The sequence below is a fragment of the Larus michahellis genome, chromosome 1 (assembly GCF_964199755.1).
Source record: "Larus michahellis chromosome 1, bLarMic1.1, whole genome shotgun sequence".
Lineage (NCBI taxonomy): Eukaryota > Metazoa > Chordata > Aves > Charadriiformes > Laridae > Larus > Larus michahellis.
The window spans coordinates 162,286,466-162,308,954 of NC_133896.1; the positions used below are offsets into that span (position 1 = coordinate 162,286,466).

The 22,489-nt window shown below is 39.6% G+C and overlaps 1 protein-coding gene across 3 annotated transcripts in view; it reads right to left on the reverse strand.

Annotated features, from left to right (window-relative positions):
* TPP2 (tripeptidyl peptidase 2) overlaps positions 1-19,577 on the reverse strand; it is a 54,876-nt gene extending 35,299 nt beyond the window's left edge. The window contains exons 1-12 of one of the 3 annotated variants that reach the window (XR_012584160.1): positions 19,318-19,577; positions 12,174-12,302; positions 10,958-11,053; positions 10,428-10,532; positions 9,636-9,760; positions 8,726-8,889; positions 6,565-6,719; positions 5,535-5,611; positions 4,916-5,043; positions 2,917-3,016; positions 632-780; positions 384-499 (exon numbers count right to left, since the gene is read on the reverse strand). Coding sequence is in view for 2 of the 3 variants with exons in the window: in XM_074562031.1 (XP_074418132.1) it covers positions 384-499; positions 632-780; positions 2,917-3,016; positions 4,916-5,043; positions 5,535-5,611; positions 6,565-6,719; positions 8,726-8,889; positions 9,636-9,760; positions 10,428-10,532; positions 10,958-11,053; positions 12,174-12,302; positions 19,318-19,479 (1,506 nt within the window). In the remaining variant the exon portion in view is untranslated. The remainder of the gene's footprint in view (positions 1-383; positions 500-631; positions 781-2,916; positions 3,017-4,915; positions 5,044-5,534; positions 5,612-6,564; positions 6,720-8,725; positions 8,890-9,635; positions 9,761-10,427; positions 10,533-10,957; positions 11,054-12,173; positions 12,303-19,317) is intronic. The other 2 variants (XM_074562031.1, XM_074562039.1) reach the window with 2 other exon arrangements.
* Between the last annotated feature and the right edge of the window lie 2,912 nt (positions 19,578-22,489).

Genomic DNA, 22,489 nt, shown 5'->3' on the forward strand with positions numbered 1-22,489 from the left:
TGTGAACCAGCGTGGGTATCTCTGTATTTTCACTGCCCAGAACTTACAGTTCAAGCTTTTGTCTGCACAGAACAAGTTCAAGCTCTCTGAGACAATAGCATAAAAACATTTTTGGACATTAGAACAGAACTTAGGCATCCAACTCCACATCCCACTTTTATGTCCACATACCTTTTTGATCAGTCTAAGAATGCGTCTAGTTAACACAACCGTCTCATTCCTCCTCCCCTCCCACTACATTCCCTTCTCCTTCAGTCAGATCTGAGAATCAAGTAGCATGGGAGCAAACTGAGTGAGCTCATCTAGAAAGCTGCTCTTTTTTTGTGGGTTAGTTTTCCACTAGCAGTTATTTATATTACGTTGGGGTTTTTGCTAGCAATTACCTGAATAATACCATGTCCTTGTGCAAATACTTCTATGTTTTCAGCTTTCACTGCAGTATTTTCTAAAGCTCTTCTGACAGAATGAACAGTGTAATGAATATCATTAGCTTTGAGTCCTGAAATTAAAAATAAGGGTATTATTGGATACAACAAAAAACTAGAAAGTTACAGCATTTTTTTTTTTTAGAAGAAAAAGTATCTGTTCTCTTTTAGACTATGCATCTGTATTTAACATTGTAGCACATTACCTGACAATACTAATGCAATGCCTCCACATGCATTGGGAGAAGACATGGATGTGCCATTCATGAGTTGTGTTCCTCGCAGAGTCCAGTTTGGAACAGAAGCAATAGCACCTCCTGGGGCACTGATACTTACTCCAAGGGCTCCATCAGTGCTAGTGTTAAAACAGAATGGTTGAAAAACAAACTTTTTTTTTTCCTGCACACTTTATCTTTAAGTTATCCGTGCATTTAGAGAAAAAAAAATTTAGCTTTAGGGAACATTCACAAGTATATTACTTCACTAAATCCATTAGCCCAAGAAAAGGCATGCCACTAAGTAGCAATTTAAAATGTCATGTTAATCATCAGCTGTGCCTGATTTACAGTGAAAGTTTCCTAAACTTCCACTCCTTCGATACTCTTCATCAGGTTTCAGTTTAGTCAGAAGAACATCTTCTGGGATTTGAATTAGAAAATGAACGCAAATAAACCTATTAAACACTTCAATAAATAAATTAGTATTCTACATAGCCTATTTAACAGTCATTATTTTCAATGAAAAATAGTAAAAGGGAAAGGAAGACTAGAAAAGATCCAAAATCCAGATCTCTAATTTTGCATGTTGACACTTCATTACCAGGTCAAATTCCAAGTTACAATACAGAAACTGAGAAAAGAAGAGCAAGGGGAAAAGACAAAAAAAGGAACGTCAAGAGGTGGATTAGGATTACCTGGGCCTAAGCCACCTTTCTTTCTTGCCCTAGCATATTTAAGAACGTAGCAGATACCTATGGTACAGTTAAAGCAGCATCTAGTTTTCAACTGTATGAGCCAGATACACTCCATCTTCCTTGCTCTGGATAGATAAAAATTGCACCACTTGAATAAGGACAACAGTGGGCCTGAGCTATTAATTTCTGTGGAGAAGCAGGGTATTTTAGGGTATTTACATCCCACACTAACAGCTTCATATGTCTAAAATCTGTCTCAAATCAGAGTACTCTCAGTATGATACTATAATGTAATGTTTGTATACATTTTATGATAGCCAAGCAGTGCACAGCGTATCTGCCTGAAAACCTCTATGCTTACTTGGACAGACTGATCCGCCACCCCAAGCCTGCTCCAGCAAAGCCCTAGAAACTCTCCAGTCACCTGCGTGTTGCACCCCTACAAAAGGGGAATCCTCCTTTGGCCGCACTTGGGCTTTCAGCTGACATATGCTCATTCTGACTGTTTTACAATGCAAAGTGACAAAGCACACAAAATGCAGTTTTTACATATACATGTGTGCGTGCGTATGCATACCAATATTAATTATGGATCTTTCTCCTTTTGCCAGCTGAAGGTAGAGACCACATTTCTCTTTTCCCTTCATGAAACATGACAACTCTACATAATAAGGTTCTTGGAACAATATACTTGCCTGTAAATATACAATACAGCATGACGGCTAACTTTAAAGACCAATGCTAACAGGGAAGCATTTGCTGCGTAATGAGCAAATAAACCAAGGACCAACCTCAAGCTATGTTTTTTACTTTTTCCTTCACCCAATACTATTGTAGGCTAAACTACAAGAGACACTATATAGTAACTCCAAAACTCACAATTTTGAAGTCTAAACACAGGCAAGAACTCAGGAAGAGACACAATTGCTTTTTTTTGTTTTCCTCTTTTGGCTACCACATTACTATCAAATGCTTCTGAGATATGAAATAAAAATTGAAGTTTTCGTTATCCCTAAATTTTCTTTTATAGACTTTTGAGATAACTTTCTATACACATGCAGTAGAATGGCATTTTTTTCTGCCTGCTCAAACCTCTACTGGACTCAAGCAAAACTCTTGAGTAAGCTGTGCCATCACAGCAACATCACTGAAGCCAGAAGCAACACCACCGCAGTAACAGTGGTGTAGTATGTAGTAACAGTATTTCAGCACTAACAGAACAGTTAACTTCACTACACTAACTTAATGAAATAAATGCTATGGAAAAAATAAATTTCCGAAATAGAACAAATTTCCAAACAACTTTTCCACAACTTTTATTTTCTCTGAATAGGTTTGCGTTCACCGAATACACTTTCCTGAAATATACAGATTGTGCTGAGACAGTTCAGTCGTCTTCCCCCTCCCCCAGGAATTCTAGAGCCCGACATACAAAGGCCTCCCAAGAACAGCAGGCTACCTACCCTCTTCCCATAGGAAAGAAACACTTTTATTCTGGTATTAATGACGCAGTCTTAGAGTTTGAATTATAAAATCTGAACCCCAAAATAATGAATTTGTTCTTTTAGTATAACCTACCTAGGCCCTCTGGATGACCAAGTATATTGATTTGCTGGCAGTTTTTCTCTTAAAGAGTATTCAGCAACCATCATGTCAGGTGATACATAGGCACCAACACCTGTAAAAAAAACATTCAAGCACTGTAGATGTACAATTAATTTTTATTAAAAGCAAAAATAAAGTATTTCTGTGTTTTAAATTCATTATGAGAAAATTTTTTCCTTGACATTTAAAAATGGAAACATACATTTTCCACCTCATTAAATCCGGATAGTTTTACAAGGAAGTGTAAAGCAGCATGCTATGCAGTAACAATGCTGATGGTCATACTGTATAATATGAAAACATTATGTAAACTTCAAAGTTTCATTTTTATTCAACTGGAATGGAATGTATTCACCTTCTACATTTCTTTCACAACAGATCACTTTTACATGTCTCCACTCTCTCCCGCACCCCTTTGGCTGTGTTTACATTGTTACAAACTACACCAACCATACCTCAAAGCAATGTATGTGAATTCGTTCATGTTCATATGGCTCACAGCCACACCACCTGGAGCAGACGGCCACATCCACACAGTTCAAACACAGTAATGAGACAGTTATTACTTTCCTGTATATCAAAGTGCCCAGAGCGTGTACATTACTATGTCAAAGCCTGATAAAGTTGTATTTTTAGAACACAATGCAAGAATGCACATTGCATCCATCCCATATATCTATTCTAAAGTGTAAGCTCATTTTCTTTATGGCACAAACGCTATCGGGATGGTAGAAAACTACCATAACCATGCTGACAAAATAAATTTGGCAAGGTCCATGTACGTAATGCCTGTGTGAAGTAAGCCAACCTGTCAACTGTATTTTGTTTTACCCTCAAAAAAAGAGGAAAAAAACCACCACCACCCTGTCTGGTTCACTCCATATGGAGGACAAGGAGCAAGCTACTTTGCATGCAGCGTGAATGATCACCCAGTCTCCAGAGCGAGACAAGAAGTAAGCTGAATTGACTGAGTAGATGCACCGTAAGAGCAAAGCTGATGCAGACCTGAAAAGAGCTTGTTAGTTTCAGCCCCCAGTCTCAGTAGTGTAGTAATTGCACATTAACTTTTAGAAAGTAAAGAGCATTAATTCTACTAGCTGTCCTGAAATGCTGTCTCTCCAACTTTCAAGTCTACATGCTAGTCTCCTTGCATGAAAATTGTGAGATTTAACAAGCATCTTGTGTAATGCAGTAATGCAGCATCAGAGGATTTACAGAAAAATTAAGACTAGGGAAGTTAGCAAAATGTCTAGCATTCGGTGTTAATCTTTCACTGAAATATCAAAAACATACTCTAGCCCACCACAAAAACCAATTCTTATGCCAGTAATAGACCTGCACAGAAGTGGCACTGCAGCTGAAAGAATTCTTCCCCAAGAAGCACTTGTCTAGGGTACACCAGGGGATTATTTTATATTCAAATTTAAAAGCTTCATTTCACTACAAATAGAAATTAGAGTATCTGATGAAGACAGATGATCTCAAACTGTAGTTCTGACAATTCAGAAGGCATTACAAAACTTTCTAGAAGATTAGAATTAGAATCCAACTTGCCTGTATTTTTTACAAGTTGCATTTACCAGCAGCTAATGGTCTGAGTGAAGTGGTCTGCTCAGAAAATTACAGTTAAAAAAGTAATTTTGGAATCTTCAAATACGTCAAACCACAAAGACTTCTTCTGCAAATTTTATAAAAAGCCACATCAAATCAAGACCATCTGCCTCCTACCTCCATTTTCTACATCAGTAAGGTCTTGAATTGTAAGAAGATAATCTAAATTTTTATACCTAAGCATACAGCAAGTGCCTCCCTCAGAATTAATCTTGTAGCACAGGAGTCTGATATTTTTTTAGATTTAGTTCAGCAACCAACCAGTGATCTCAAACATGTAACACAAAAACAAAGCTTGAAAAAACAGAAGCTGAATAAGGTCAAATTTTTGTTTGTTTGTTTTTTGAAACAAATTATTTACCTATTACACTAGATGTAGTTCCACCAGGACATCCTACTGTAGAAAGGCAAGGGCCATTATTTCCTGCACTTGAAACATAGATTATGTTGTGTTTCCACACTGCTTCATTAATTACTTCACAAATTCTCCTGATGTGAGAGAAAAAAAAAAAAGTCATTTAATCAACAATATTGCTTTCTTCCCACAGGCCAAAGCTCCTACTCTAGTAAAAATCTCTGTGACCAGTCATAGATCAAGGAGTATTATGCAGCCTGCTTCCCACACTTAGCAGAGGCGGTTCCACTACAGAAGCTGACCGCAGAAAATATCTCCTGGTTTTAAAAAGGAGTAAAAGTTGTGTAGCCATATTAGGTCTTCAAAAAAATCCCACAGATTAGGTTGTGTTCCAACTACAAAAATTCTTTATTCTAAAATATTCTTTGTATTATAAATCAATAGTACTTTTGATAGGTTTACTTAACTTTCGAAGAGAGTTAAAAATGTAAACTGCAACAATTTAATGTACAGTAGGCCTGGACAATTCATTCTTAATGATAGTTCATTTACACAAAGCTCAACAGACACAATTCCACTTCTGTAATATTAAAATACTCTATATAATAACCACTGTAGTACTCACCCAGAATTTGGCCAATGTGTTGCCTCTCCATAGCTATAGTTGACAAGATCGCATTTGTATTTTATTGCTTCTATCATCTGATAAAGTAAAAATAAAAACCAAAATACATACTGGTCATAGAATAAGTCACTTAAGGAATGGCAAAAAACATCTCCTTAAACTGATATGCTACAGATCTAATGAAAAATTATACATTTTTTTTTACTTTATACAAGAAAATAATTTAATTTACTTCAATTATTTAATTGTTATTCAATTTTTTAAGTGGTATTTTCCCAGTGAACAAACAGAATTAAAAAACCCATTCCCTGAGGACTTATTTTTGCCATGTTTCAAACTATGAAGTAAGACATTAACCTAAGAGAAAACTGAAGACATCGTTAGTATCGTCTCAAATGTTTGTCCTCAATAACATCAAATTCTCCTTTCCTGTGCAGTTTGCTTAAATTCCAAAAAGTCACAAAAACATCTTTGTACACCTTCATGTTGCAATAGCAAGATATTCTATGGACGACAAATATAATTTCCTATTTTCAGTTCATTTGCTTGTGTAAAATTTTTCCCCCATCAACTCACTATAAGGAAAAGTTCTTGGGCCTTTCATTGTTAAAAAGGAATGATATTTTTCCTCGCTCTTAAGAAACAGAGTTAAAACAAACTCAGACACATGGGTAGATACTGGTCTTTATTCTAGATTTATTTAAGTATTCTACAGTTATCTACGTAACTATAAAAAAAATACACTCACAACACAGAATAAGGAACTTTAAGTCTTGTTTTGTAATAAAATACTAGTCTTAAGATATGTTTTAAAATATATTCTGGTTGGGTTTGTGTGGTTTTTTGGTTGGGTTATCTTTGTTTGTTTTGTATTTTTTGGGGGGTGTTTGGTGGTTGTTTTTTTTTTCTTGGAAATATTCTAGAACCATAAAAACATGGCCTATAAGCAAGCAGAGCAGAAAGTGTTCCACAATATTCTATAATTAAGTCACACTGCTGAGATTAATAATTTCTTCAGTGAAATACCCACAGCTCTTATTAGACCAGTGCCAGTTTCCATTGTACTTAGTCTCGTATCGCCAATCTTGATTGCAAGAATCTGAGCTCCAGGAGCCACGCCATTTCGTTCAGGTTCTTCTGGAAAGTATCCGGCTGCAATACTAGCCACGTGTGTTCCATGTGCTCCTGAGCAAATGAAAAGTTGTATCACTGTATGTTTAGCGAACTTCATTTATACCAATTTAATACACTACAGCTCAATTAATTTTCAGTTATTTAGCTATAAGTATATAAATCCAATCAGCAGCCAGTGACACAAGTGGTGTTCCCGCCTGCATGGGGGCTGGTTCTGTTTAATATCTTTACCAATGATCTGGATGAGGGGATCGAGTGCACCCTCAGTAAGTTTGCAGATGACACCAAGTTGGGTGGGACTGTTGATCTGCTTGAGGGTAGGAAGGCTCTACAGAGGGATCGGAACGTGCTGTATCAATGGGCCAAGGCCAATGGTATGAGGTTCCACAAGGCCAAGTGCCGGGTCCTGCACTTGGGACACAACAACCTCATGCAGCGCTACAGCCTTGGGGAAGAGTGGCTGGAGAGCTGCCCCACGAAAAAGGACCTGGGGGTGTCAGTTGACAGCCAGCTGAATATGAGCCAGCAGTGTGCCCAGGTCGTCAAGAAGGCCAACAGCATCCTGGCCTGGGTCTGGAACAGCGTGGTGAGTAGGACTTGGGAAGTGATCGTCCCCCTGTACTCAAGCACTGGTGAGGCCCCACCTCGAGTGCTGTGTCCAGTTTTGGGCCCCTCACCGCAAAAAAAGACTTTGAGGTGCTGGAGCGGGTCCAGAGAAAGGCAACAAAGCTGTGAGGGGTCTGGAGAATAAGTCTTATGAGGAGTGATTGAGGGAGCTGGGGTTGTTTAGCCTGGAGAAAAGGAGGCTGAGGGGAGACCTCATCACTCTCTACAACTACCTGAAAGGAGGCTGTAGCAAGGTGGGAGTCTGTCTCCCAAGTAACAAGTGATAGAACAAAAGGAAACCGCCTCAAGTTGTACCAGGGGAGGTTTAGATTGGATATTAGAGAAAATTTCTTCACCGAAAGGGTTGTCAAGCATTGGAACAGGCTGCCCAGGGAAGTGGTTGAGTTGCCATCCCTGGAGGTATCTAAAAGATGTGTAGATGTGGTGCTGAGGGCCATGGTTTAGTAGTGGACTTGGCAGTGTTAGGTTAAGGGTAGGACTCGATCTTAAGGGTCTTTTCCAACCTAAATAATTCTATGATTCTATAAAACGAGCCAGTAAACAGCATCAATCTGCAAAATAAAACAGCTTTTTGAGGGGAGAAAGGAGGCAGCAGGCAGAGAGAAAGGAAGTATTAACTTAATTCCACTAACAAAAGTTACTTAAAACGCTCAACACTTCCTATTCAAAGTTACGAAAATTATACCTGAGATGACTCAGATAGTGGAGATTAAGAAAAACAAAGATAACTAAAACCGCACAGAAGTATAAAAAGGAATCTCTCAAAAAAATTACCATCAATTTAGAAACCAGAATTGCTTCTGTAGTTCTACGGAGATGGGATAGTTTCATGAGAAATTAAGAGCATTTTTCAAATCAAATACCACCATAACCACTCGGGATGCTTCCAAAACAAAACATGATTATATAAAGAATATACAAATATGGGTTCAGAGTGGTTGGAGCTACAGCTATAGTGACACCTGCTATCACAAAAAAGTTTGGATAAACCAAAATAAAGATTAATACCCCTTCTGCTCTCGGGTGTCTTATTTAAGATTCTTAAATTACACAAGCACAAAGGACAGCAACTAAAAATCAAGAACTCTATATTTAAGAAACAAAAGAAAAAAGGTACTTTCAAAGAAGGTTCTCTCTATTTTAGGCTTTCAGATGCAGTACCTAAGTATACATGCTCTATGTATATATGCATATGAACACAAAGTTGACAAAGTTACAGACAAAAACGCAAGCAAATTTGGAAGTGAACTGTCATTGTAGGTTTAATTCAGGAAATCTGAACACTGATCTTGCTTGCCGCAGTAATGAATGCTGTATTAAGACAGCTGTCTTGAGCCATCCGAAGTATCAGAATCAGGACCCAATAGAAATCACAGCTTCTCATGATACCTACTCAGCAGCAAAAATTTCTTAAGATTACTTTCATTTACCTCCACTTGTCACAATGGAAAGAAGGTTTCCATCATCATATATATTCACAGAATAGTTCAACATCTCAGATGTTCCAAAAGATCCATATTCCTGAGCCTCTTTGTAGGTTCTTAGAACTGTACAGCTAGCTAAGTCACCACTCTCGCTTGTATCTATGCAGGCTCTGTTGACAAAAACAAAAAAAGGCCATTTTCCAGCTGCTGTAAACTTCTGGTTATCTCCCCTCACCCAACAAAAAGTGCGACATGGACTTCAAGAAGCCTGGTTCTATGTTTATGGTATCTTACTTCTTTAAGTCAGTATTTTTAAATATGGTTGCTTACACTTAGATACAGAAACTACAAAGATCTCTAAATAAACCGATTTTCAAATGCTACTAAATTCAAATAAATCTGTCTTTGAAAAGCAAGCATATGGAAATTCAGGCAATTTCTCCACAGAAGAAATTTTACTAGAGCTAGCTGGTACACAAATATTTGAAGTCTTACCCACTGTTTTGTACTATGCACATTATCAGTCAAGAGAAGTGCCATAATACATCCTGAAGTCTGTGCAAAGACTTCTGGTTTTGGTTTTCTGGCATTTGTTTGTTTTCTGGGCTTTTTTTTGTCGTGTGTTCCCCCCCCGTCACCAATGGATACTCAAAACAACTTTACTCTGCCTCAGAGGAATATCCCACAATTGTACACTTTATATCACACTGTCTTTAATAAGACTTCATTCTACCCCATCTTCATTTGGGATCAGAACTATGTCATGAAACTTAAGTGACACAACGGGATTATTTTAAAGCAAATCATATTTAAGACCTCTATTAAAGAGGGTAGATTTAAAAGTTAACACAGTCTTTAATGCAAGCTGTTGGTTTATGTGTAGAACAAGACCTTTCAGGCAAGTTTAGACGTTTACCTCCAGGTCTCACCGTCATTCCATACTAGACAATCATATACTGGGCCAGGATCACTATATTTTTTCTCAAATGAATTCAATAGTTCCACTTGATTTTGAAGTTCTTCCTTTATTAGCTTATTTACCTAATAAGGCAAGAAAAATACAGTCAGAATATTTCTCAAATTATTACAAGATAGGTAATCCTATATTCCTTTCTGATGCTACACATTTGTTCCGTTATTTCATCAAGAATGTAAGACTACCCTAGGAGTCACAAACATCTAGAAGTTCAATGGCCTTCAACATCGCACTGTTTATTTTTGGTCGATTATGTATAACTATTTCAAGTTTCTTTAATTGTAATATTTAAAGCCCTAATTGTTTTTACAGATTGTTAAATGATATAGAAGTGACCTGAGGCATTTCTGATACTTCACTGAAATAGTACCTAGTTAACAAAAGAAAGGATATGTTTAGAAAATTCCAACTTTGAACACAGCAAGGATGACAGCCTCAAAAAGAACATACTAAATTAAAAATAAAATTTACTAAAAATATGCTACAAAGCATTTGAAGTAAGACCATTTTCATATATTTAACAAGTTCAGAAAGTTAACAACACTAAGCAAGTCGAACAACTATCCATATACAGACTTTTTAAGTTAATCAGAAGATACACTGGTAAGTTACCTGCCAAAACAATCACAAGTATCTTTCCTGCACTGACATAAAAAAATATCTTAATCCTTTCATCCAGTAACAAGCTATTGCAAACAACAAGTTTACAAATTTATTTAGACTTATACAAACCTGGGAGGGAGAGCTGTGAGCAGCATCAAATTCTTCTTGTTTTCTACAGGCCTCTGCTAAAGCCAGTCTGTGAACAGGATCCCAGAGCTTTTCCTTGCGTTCTTTCTGTAAAATAAAATCAGGTTCCACAAAATACTGACAAATACATCTGTCAAAGTATGAAGACTACCAAAATAATTTTAAAATTCTGAATTGAAACACAATGGCTAAAAAAAGTTCAATACAATACTATAAATAAACATCAATTGCTATACACAAAAAAGACACAGGTATCAGTAATTTCTAGACTTTTTGCCTCAATGGACCTCAACTGTGAGGAGGACATTCGGGCCACCTCCCGTTGTTCTGAAAACTCACAGAAGAAATGGATCATGTCAAAACTAAACAAAAATCAGTGAGAGAATAGCTCTGCAGTGCTGGCCAGCAGCCTACATGTGTTAACAAGTCACATACTGTAGTCTCCTAGAAAAACTGAAGACTCAGAACAGTGAAATATGACCATATACCATAAGCAAAAAGTAATTCCTTACCTGAATCCTCTCCTTAAGAGCTTTAGGATAGATATCATAACCATTTTTTATGCCAATGTGATATTTGCCTGAAGGATTTACCCAGTTCGCTGGAATCTACAGAAAAATACATTAGAAATAGGTTAACTAATGGTGTTAAAAAAAAATAAATAAATCAACACTGTATAAGAGAGCTTAGCAGAACAGACATGCAAATATTGCCAATTTATTTCTGTGTCTCCACAACACAACATGGCAATTTCGATCCAGTTCTGAAGGAATCAGTATCATTTCGTGTGACACTGACACTTAATGTCTACGTATCAGTTGCCCTGATACTCTACTTTTAAAACATACAACCCCAGCAGTGACTTTATTGGGTGGGGGTCAATGGAAATAATAGCACTATAAATGAAAAGAAGCACCGTAGCACAAAGGGGTATTAAGGTTAGAGACCATGACAAACATCTGAACGCCTAATTTCATATCTTGCTGCAGTTTAGATTCTCAGTATATCAGATTCACTATTCCTAGTAACAACAGCAAAAGAGAGCAACGGATTCACCTTTACAAGCATATGCCATGCAAAATTCAGAAGAAAGCTTTGATGAAAGATTTGATGTCCCCATATCACCTCATCAATCTAACCAGCCAAGCAAGAACACGACAGTAACATCAGGATTCTGTGTAGCTGAGACCTCTTCTAGATCTTATTGTATCCTTTCTGAAAACGCTACACCACTTCTGTTCTATTCATAGTGAGAATGCAGTGAGTCTACAACTAAGTCCTCACAGATTTTTCAGTCTCTACAACTATTTACCACGAGCTTAACATGATTCCTCTTGCAGTTTATACAAATGTGGAAAATACTAGCACTTTTGAAGACAGAACCATGCCTGATATTTTTAAAAGATCTTAGCATGTTTTCTTCAGCCAGCTTCCAAAGCTATACCAAATACTGATTTGCACAAAGAGTAATTAAATGATTATCAAGCCCCCAACAAAACTCTGTACACACCCCCATTCAGCTATAGAGAATATTCAGTATAAAGACATATGAAGAGTAAAAGAAATGTCAAGCCATCCGTATGAAGATGAGCAAATGTAGTATTAGCTTTGGATAAAACCTAGTTAAAAGGAATTCAGCTCTGCAGAAATCAAAATAGGTGCTAAATTTGTTGTTAAACAAGAAAGAAAAAGATGCCCAGTGGTGTTTCTGCACCACCAAATACTCACCTTTAAAGTTCTTCCAGAAAGACCGGTAATTTCCCCATCTTTAGGTTCTACAATGGTACATGTAGTTACATCACCACTGCCTGTTGTATCAATTATATCAATTATCTTGGGTTTCCCATCAGTTGTAATCTGAAAACACGAGCACGGAAAAATCAAAAATGTAGTTGGTTACCCTTCAGCATACAAACCAGGAAATTTTTCATTTTTATTAATGAAAATATCAACTAATTTTTTTAAGCACCCAACCTTTAACCGAAAGTCATAAAACACACTTGAAATCAGTCAATTTTTCAATGAACTAAGAGCAACATGTCCATCTTTCTGTTTTATAGAAATTCACTAACTCATTTCTAAAAAGGATTTAGAAAAGAAACAAGTAAACACAATGTATCAATAAAGCACAGGAGCCTCAATTTAAAACCAAGCCTGAATTGGCAAATCCATTTGCAAAAACTACCACTTGTATTCAAATGATATGCTACATTGCTTCCATCCCACCACTCTGGCCAAATTTTACAGTAATGAGTGCCCAACTCTCACAAAATGAAAGGTGCTGAAGCACATGCACTCACAAGCTTCAGTCGCTTAACTGAGCTTAAACCTAAAAGGAACACAAGGTACCATCACCTTATTTTTTCCTGTTTCAAGGGTTCTGCTTCGTGTTTTAACCAATCTGAAGGGCTAGGAGTTGTGGCTATATAAACCTAATACTGTATAAGGAGTATTTTTACCAGGAGGAGGAGAAAAAGAGCTGACTAGCTAAGAAGAGTTTACAAGCATAAATTTAAAGCCTCCTCAAATTAAATTAAAACTAGCCCTGATGGACTTTACAAGTAGCTGCAGGCAACTACACAACATCAAAAAAGAAACCACTAACCTACCTAAAGTTCCTTTCACCTAGAAAAACCTTCCACACAATCACCGAGACTATGATTAAGATTTTTTTTTAACATTTAGCAAAAACATTCAATGTTACCTTCTTGTAATAACATGCTTCATCTAGTAGGTATTGTATGAGTTTATACAGCAAATAAACTATACTCCATATACAGTAGTATTTGCTTGAAGGGCAATATGAATTCAGAGGGCGGAAGCACCTCTCCTATGAGGACAGGCTGAGAGAGTTGGGGCTGTTCAGCCTGGAAAAGAAAAGGCTCCCAGGAGACCTTATTGCAGTCTTCTAGTGCTTAAAGGGGGCTTATAAGAAAGATGGGGACAGAATTTTTAACAGGGCCTGTAGTGATAGGAGAAGGGGTAGTAGTTTTATACTAAAAGAAGACAGATTCAGGCTAGATATAAGGAAGAATTTTTTTTACAATGAGGGTGGTGAAACACCAGAACAGGTTGCCCAGGGAGGTGGCACATGCCTCATCCCTGGAAACATTCAAGGTCAGGCTGGACGGGGCTCTGCGCAACCCGATCTAGTTGAAGATGTCCCTGCTCGTTGCAGGGAGGTTGCACTAGATGACCTTTAAAGGTCCCTTCCAACCCAAAACAATTTTATGGTTCTATGATTTGGCCACATGCATCTATTTTTACAGTTCTACATTAAAGACTGATCTTAAAAAAAGAAAAAAGACATCAATAATCTTCCCAACATCTCCTATACACAAACTACACTGGAAGTGAAAAAAGCTTCTTGTTTGGAAAAGCAGCAACATTTGCTGTTTTCTACCATTTAAATATTTAGTATTGCTGCCTTTATTCTCTATCAATAATTTTGATGCTAGACACAACATATATGGCAGGTAGCTTTGCTCAAATCATACTCTGGAATTGTGAATTCAGCTGCTGGAAGTTAACAACATGATCAAGCTGTTTCATAAAAGTCACTCTGTTGCTGCCAAAAAGACAAGAGCCAAGCTTTCATCACACCTCAACAAATAAGGATAAAGAACTTCCACACTACAGAAGCCAACACTGTTACTCTGTTCATAGAAACTCATGTTCAGTTAAGAAAATTGTTAAAGCATGCTAACCTGGTAAAACATCTACACAACAGTTACACTCTAGTGAAAGTTTACTTGGGAAACACAGTGTGTAGGCACTCAAACCATATAATTTTCTAGCGTTTGTAATTAATGCCTTCAAATGCCAGTCTCCACTCACAGAAAAGTCAAGAGCTGCTCCAATAATAAAGCAACTGCAAGCCAAACTTGAGATTATCAGAATCGGACATTTTTCAATACGCCCCTAATCAAAGTGAATTATCCAGTGATCAAAGCACAAGAAGACAAGAATGAAAATGTAATCCACAGCGACTCGTTTGAAGTAGACAAGTCATACTGCAACAGGTGGCCAGAACACAGATTTATGTGGCAGCAAGCTTGGGTAGTTTTAAAAGTTGTTTCCTAGCCAGGAAGACAATGTGCAACTCCTACACTACATAGTTCTTTGCCACCTAGCCAAATAGCAGGTCCACACACACACGTAAATTTGCACAATAAGAATCAACAAATCGGAGCCTTTCAGCCAGACATAAGAAACTCGGAGTTTCAGGTGCAAAGGTCCAAGGTTCAGTTCCTAACGGCAGGGATCCAGACAGGTTCACGGTCACTCAGTGCAAGTAACTGATATGGCTTCTTCTGCTGACATGAACTGTTGCTTGGCATACTGCCCACCGGTAGCAATGCTACAGTGAAACTTAAGAGTTCAACTGGGTTTTCCTTTTCAAGTCTTGTAATTCTGAGGAAAAAATAATAATAATAAAATAATCAAGTGAACTTCATAAATTTTTGTGTGAACAGATAAATCCTGAAGTAATGATTTTTTTTAAAGACAGAAGGTATGTTTTAGTACCTTTCCCATTAAAATTCAGAAAAATTAAGAACTTTTATACAATTAAAAATTGTTTATAGTGTATTTATAACAAAATCCCCAATCCTACCCTTAATATCATGGTTTGCCTACAACCATTTGAAAAAATAAATAGTCTACTAGTTTATAACTGAAAATTATTTTGTTGTTTATACATTTTAGTTTGAAAAACATTTTCATGTTAGCTCTGACTTTTTAAAAACAAATAATCTAGTAAATTGAGCACATTAAAAATAATCTATCTGCATAATCCTGGCATCTGATCAGTATAATAGAAGCAGAAGGGCACCAGTAACTTGAATCCCAAATTAAAAGTCAAAGCCAGACACACTTGAGCACGTTTTTGCCCGATCATACAATGTTACTGATTCCAACTGACACCTATTGCGGCAAGAAGAGATGAACAAGTTCTTCAGCACTTCGGTCACAGGACAGCTGATTACCATCACAAATAAAATATTATTTTCTTTTAAACTCAGTGCTGAAAAGCAAGTCAAACCAAACTAGCTGCTACTGCTAAAAGGTCATCTCATAAAAGTACCAGCTAATTTTAGAAAATAATAATTCCAACAGACACCTCTCAAAATAAGCAAAATTGCAAGAAGCAGATGAACTGACTTACCTATCGTGAAACGTAACAAGAAGTGACAACAGCAACAGGGAAAAGACAGGGTGGGGCTGAACAAAGACTATACACACACAACCACAACGCTCCATTAAACACACTTTATCTGTCCACCTAAAATTTCACCAGTCACTGTACCTTAATGAGGAATTACAAGCCATAACTCAGCAGATAACAGGAAACAGATTCTACCAAGAGGCCTGAGAGGGGGAAAAAACTAGCATGAAAGAAGCAGACAAACTGAACTTTACAGTTGGCATCAACAGGTCAAGTGTAAAGCAATGGCAAAGAAGGTGTAAAGAGTACCCTTGAGGGCATTGGCTACAAAATATTCAGAAAATGAAAGTAAGTGCAAGTTAGATTAACATTTTGTGTGGCAAAGCAAATCAACCAACAGAAAAATGAAATCGATGTAAGAAGGTTTATTAAGCCCTGTAACTATTCTCTCTACAGCAGCAAATGTCCAGGGAAGACTATAAACATAATGGTACTTCCTTGTTATACTCTGTCCTCAAATCCTTTTTGTCCCTCAGCAAGTGGTCATATGCCATACTTTTATGGTATCAGTGTTTATAAACCCAAGTATAACATCAACAAGCAAAGGAACTCTACCCAGGAATGAGACACTAAGGCGCAGCAAAACATGAACTGTTTTGTTTTTGACTAAAACCCCCACAACATTCAAAACAGGGTAGCTCACCTTGGCCTGTAATTATTCTTGATGTTAACGCGAAACTCAAAGTTCTAATACCCACTAACCTTGTTACACTTAATGCCTTCTCTTCCTTCTAAGCAACTGACTCAGTTCTCACAGTTCTAACACCATGCCAGGTCAAGAACTGACAATAAGACTGACAGTAAAAAAGAAAGCAGCAGCAGAGAAGACAGGGACATTAAACTTGGGACACTTTTTTTGGGGTTTTTTTTTTTTTTTTTTTTTGGTTTTTTTTTTTTTTTGTAGAAACTACTTACTGCCTTACAGCCTTGCTGTCTCGCTGTCTGTGCCCAGGACAGTCTTAATTCGTGGAGGCAAAATGTAAATGGTCCAATACTACACAGAGTAAGGACATCCTCTTGCTGAAAAAACACTTACAAAGCTATTCTACAGACTGTGTGCTGCCTACGTCTCCTTTATAACTCCCCGCATCCCGTGCAATAAGCCTCCCCATTCTGTAGTTTAGCAAGTAGCCCAAGTCAGACGTATTAAGTGGACAGTGTGGAAAGAGCACAGAGCTTCTTTACGTGTTTCTCTAACAAACTTGCTCTCACCCACTGGAAGATGAATTCCACGCACAACCCCCACCAGAGTTCTCTACAAATCTTTTACTTCACTACCTGAAATTTTATCCTCCACATAGAGAAAACAGGTTGAAGAAAATTGGTATAGTCAACAGTGAGATCATGAGGGTTCATAAGTATCCCTTATTAGCCCTTATGAGCCTTAGGTTACCCACCTCAAAACAAAACATCCCTCAACTGCCCATAAACTCATGCCTTTTTTTTTTTTTGACCACTCCTCATTTATAGTCTCTAGAGATTTAGGGTTTTTGTTTTCATATGTGAAACTTCAGAGCTGTTGAGGGATATTCATTGTTTAGCATAAATAAGTAAGGTTTAATTACAATAAATTACTAGTATTACAATACGATGTGATTTACGCTGTTTGCTTAGCTTTACTTAGCATGACCAGCTAGCTTTGCTGAAGCCTTTATGGTATGAGAGAGTTATTCTTCTTAGTAACTGGTACTGTGCTGTGTTTAGTCTTTTAGTACAGGAAAGTGTTTTAGTATCACACTGATGTTTTGCTAGTGTTTCTCCCAAGTCCAAGACTCTTCAGTTCTCCATGTTCTGCCAGCAAGTGCAGCTGAACAAGGAGTGTAAACCAGAAGATAAGGACGCTCTAACCCTCAGCTGAAACTGCAAATCAGCACGATAAGAGCCTGCCTGCTTGGGCACAGAAAAAGAACCCAATAAGATGTCAGAAGACCCCAGATTAAAAATCACCATTGGACTAAAAGACATGTGGACGACGCGTGAAGAGCACATGAGGGGCAGGTGTATAGATCACAAGGGTATAATTGCCCAGGGATTTCTTTGTTCAGGATCCCTGTCCTCGGAGGCACCCAGCCCGGGCTGTTCTTGGTGCTGTACCTTTCAATTAAATTAATTATTCTATAAAAACCAACACCTGAGACTCTGCTGTAGAAAACCTAGGGTCAAGCCTGAAGGAAGAAGCACACCTGAAAGTGTGTGTGTGTGTGCACCCACCACCATGAATGATGTGTGAATGCTTTGGCAGCAGCTCCTCCTTTAACAGAACTACGCACATCCCATTTATATTCACATCTTCCTGTCTTTTACCACTTTCTGGTCTGCCCATGGTATTATCTTATTTGCTTTTTGGCTAGCTTTCTTTAAGCTTCCTAATCACTATTCTACTTACCCACAACTTTTTGCAAAAATCACCAGTTTCATTCCATCTTTAATCAATCAAAGTTACAGCTATCCAGTCCCTCCTTCCACCCTACCTGTCCTCTTGACTCATGCTTTCACTTACCTGAACCCCATCAGGGGTCATTTCAGAACACCAAATTAAAGATCTGCCAGGGTTAGATCCCTGAACTAGGTCGCTTAGGAGTAAAATCTATGACCATACCAAAGAAAGGACAGAAACCAACACAGTCCCCGCTTAGTTAAAAAAAATAAAGGATGCAGTATCCAAGAGAGTTGCATACAACTCTGAATCATTTCTCAAGGCTTCCTTTGCCACATCTCAGAGAAAACATGTTGACAAGAAATTGGAAGGAGCAGTGACACAAAAGGCCTCATACAAACTTACATGACAAAGAAAGTTAAGAGACAAGAGTTAAAAGAAATAAGTGCTGAGAAGTGCCAGAATTAAAATCACATACACAGAAATCCACAAAACTGAGATCAAGACCATAATGGCAATCACTACACAATCTGAGCTACAAGACGAGCAGACCCAAAAAAAAGCTGGCAGAACAAAATTTGATACAGATTGTTATTGCAACACAAGAAAAAAAAGCCAACCACAATGAGGAAGAGAGGTATGCAAATTTTGCCAGAAATATACTTTTCATGTAAAAGACCTAAGCGGCTGCTCGTAGCCTCTAGCTACCGACTGCTGAAGTAACGCTAAGGTTGAACAAAAACACAAAGTATTCTTTTATAACGTGTTCTACGTGAAAGAAGGCAGCCAGAGAGATTTAAGTATTCCATAAAACCTCTATAAATGGTTTAAAAGGCGGATCCTCATGCCAGCACCCGGGGTGAGGGGTGCAGAGCCCCCGGCCACGGGGCTCCCCCGGCCACGGGGCTCCCCCGGCCACGGGGCTCCCCCGCTCTCCCGCACCACGGCCCACGCGAAGGGACGCTTAGCAGCAACTGCAAGCAAACAAGTCCCCGGGACAGGGTTCCCTTCAGGGGCCTCCCCTGCTCCCGCCGACGCCCCGGGCCGCCCGGGGGCCATAGCCGCTCCCGGACGAAAGCCCCGGCCCCACACTCATCCCCGTTCCCTCCCTGGGGAACGCAGCCGCCGCCCGCCACAACGCCACGGGGGCAGCCCGGCAGGGCCCGGGTGCTCCCCCCGCCGCTCCCTGAGGGCCCGCCCGCCGCTGAGGGCTTCCCGCCGCCGAGGGCTTCCCGCCGCCGTGACTCAGGGCCGCCGCCGCCCGTTACCTGCATGCCCGGCGCTCCCGGGTCCACGCCGGTGTCCAGTACGGCCAGCAGCACCCCCCGCCCATCGAAGTCGGGGAAACGGGCGAGGAAGGCGGCGGCACCAGTCTCCTTCTTGGGCAGGAGGCCGTGGAAGGGGAACGGCTCTTCGGCGGCGGCCGCCATGGCGGGAGGGGCGGGGGGACACGGGGACGGGGCCGCGCGAGACCAGAGCGCGGCCGGCAGCGGGAGCGGGGGAGGGAGGGGAGAGGGACAGAATGGGCGTAGCCAAGCGAAGGCGCACGCGCCGTACCACAGCACCAACCCGCCGGGCGAAACCGACCAATTACGGGCGGAGCTGGCGGGGCCCACGGGGGAGGCAGCCAATGGGAGGCGCGACGTGCTGCACGCGCTGGGCCGGCCGGGGAGGCCGCGGGAGCAGGCGGCCACGTACGGCGGCGGCGGGGGAGTAGCCTGGCAGGCGCGGGCGGCCCCGGCCCGGGGCACCTTCGGGACCCGCTTCCCGGCGGGCGAGACCGTTGCGGCCTGCTCGGGCGTGTCGGTGCCGCCTCAGGGCCGCTGCTCGGCCGCGGCCTGCGGCGGTGGCGGCGGGTAGCCTCCCCTCCCCTCCGGCACCGCTGAGGGGACCTGCCAGTGCTGCAGCGCGGGCGGGGCGCGAAATCCCCCGAATCGGAAACAGAACCGATGTGCCGCCGATGTGGAAACATTTACTCTGATTATTTTTTTTTTTTTTTTGCTTATTCATTGCTGGGAACAGGCTGCCCAGGGTAGTGGTTGAGTCACCATCCCTGGCGGTATTTAAAAGACGTGTAGACATAAAGCTTAGACATATGGTTTAGTGATGGTTTTTGTCAGAGTTAGTTTGATGGTTGGACTAGATGATCTGAAAGGTCCCTTCCAACCTAGGCGATTCTGTGATAAAAACACGGTACGTGGTTGCACTACCTGCAGGACCGCTGCATCTCCCTTACTATAGGTTGACATGGCTTTTGTGATGCGTTGCACGGCAGCTTGATGCCTGCGCAGCTGTTGAGCAAAGAGAAGGAACTATAAAGACTACCTAAAGGCCGTGATGAGCTCCAAAGAAATTTTTTTTGGTGAAGTAGTTAGGGGAAAATGTCAGCTTTGAAGAGGGGTTTTAAGTTAGTTTCTAGTTTCAAAGTTAATTTCTAGCCTTCATGGTCACATATAAACTTGCGAAGAAAGCTGAACTATTGAGTATCTGAAGCCAAATACACAGAGAACTTTTAAAATGTGCCTTATTTGTAGAGTCTGATGTGTGGCTTTTTAGCCATTTTAACCGGCAGTAAGGGTACAAGCTGTCTAGTTACTTGGGTATCACTTTGCTTTAGTCAGGCAAGTTTCTGTTCTGTTTTGCCCCACACATTGGGGCAAAAAAAGTGAAACTTATCTGGATACATTAACATGGATTTTGGCTTTTGAGAATTTTTTCTGTTTGTGTAATTTTTTTATTTCATGAGTCTGATGATACTATTACTGAATGTTTGTCACACATTAATCTTCATTGAACTAAATCTGGCATTTGTTGTTTCTTAGCAAAAATGTGGGGGCGGGGTTGCTAGCAAATAGTGGTACATTATGCATTTTCCGGGCTACCATTGGTGATGTCTTACAGCTCATCAGTGGCTTTAGAGATCTACATAATTGTTATGCAAGTAAAGTACTAAAATAAACCTGAAGAGCACTGCCTTAAAAATATGTATTATAAAGGAAAAAAAAGTCAAAGCTGTACCATATGTACTTACTGTGTAACTCAATCTGCTTCCGTCTTTGGCTTTCAATCATAAGTCAAAATTTTACATTTTGTTGACTAGATACCATGTGCTTGACTTTCTTAGAATACCGCTGGTGTCTGTCAGGCATATTCAGATTTTTTAGAATTACATAAAACCTTGACTATATGACATCAGGGGAGAGAATTATTCTTACAAGGTGGTTATTCACTTGTTTAATACCTAATTCACTGCCTATCTGAGTTTAGTTTTCCTTCTGTGTATCTTTGCTAATGCATCTCAATGGGAGATGCTTGTATTTCTGGCAGCACATTCAGATCAACAGAAGTCTAATATATCCTATTCCTAGTATATTTTGAGACATTAAACTACATCAAATTCTCAAAATGTTTCATATCACATTCAATAAACAAGCTGTATGTTACAACTTGGAAACATTTATTACTAACCCTGAAAATTTCTGCTCTGTTCCCTTGGTCTTAGAGTTATACCACAAGCAACTCATCTAATTAGCAGGTACATCAATTGTATGGATATTTACAACTCAGTGATGTGCACTGCCAAGTAGCAGGGCAGGTTCTGCAGGAAAAATCAGGATTTGAGGAAGGTGTGCCAAACGTCTTTTAACAAACTTTAAAGCAATATTATGAGAGAAGAAGGAAAACTCAGTTACAGTCTTTAAAACATAACTGTATCGTATTAATTGTATAATTGCTGTAGTTGCGCAGGATCAAGGTTGTGCATCTGATTTTCAGAATTTTACATTTAATTCTGAGCTTCTCAGGTTTCTGATGTTTAGTTGGTTTAAAGATCTTGTTATAATAATTCTGCAATATATTTATTTTATAATGATAATATGCGTTATAATGATAACGATAATATCACTCAACACTGATTCCCCTTACTGTGTCTAAGTTTCTGGATAGTAATAAATAGAGCTTTATTTTGCTCTGCGTAATACTGTTGCTGTTCCACAAAAGTAAAGGCAAAAGTAGAGCTGCCATGTTGAAAACTCAAAAGAAGAGTTTGTCACAAAACTTCCTGCGACTATATGGTTTGTTCATTACAGTAATGATTGAGCCTCTCTTGGGACCTAAGTTTGTGCAGGGGTTCATCTGGGTTTGCTGTGTTAAATAGATTCACATCTCCGTATTAGGAACCTTTTCAGCCGTTTGTATCCAAATCTGGGGACTGAGCCACAGTGAACGTGCAAGCAACTGCTGCCGTGTCCCGGGACTCTGCTTTTCAAAGGTGCACGTGATTTGCAGATCCCTTTGAAAGCGGCAAAAACCGGGGCTCCTCGTTTTGCTTAATGATCATTCCTCTACTGTGAGATACGCTTTAGGGCTGCCAACATCTAAATGTCTACAGGTGGCTGGATTTCCTTGGGCATGTGAAGCTCCGTCCGGATTCAGCTCAGA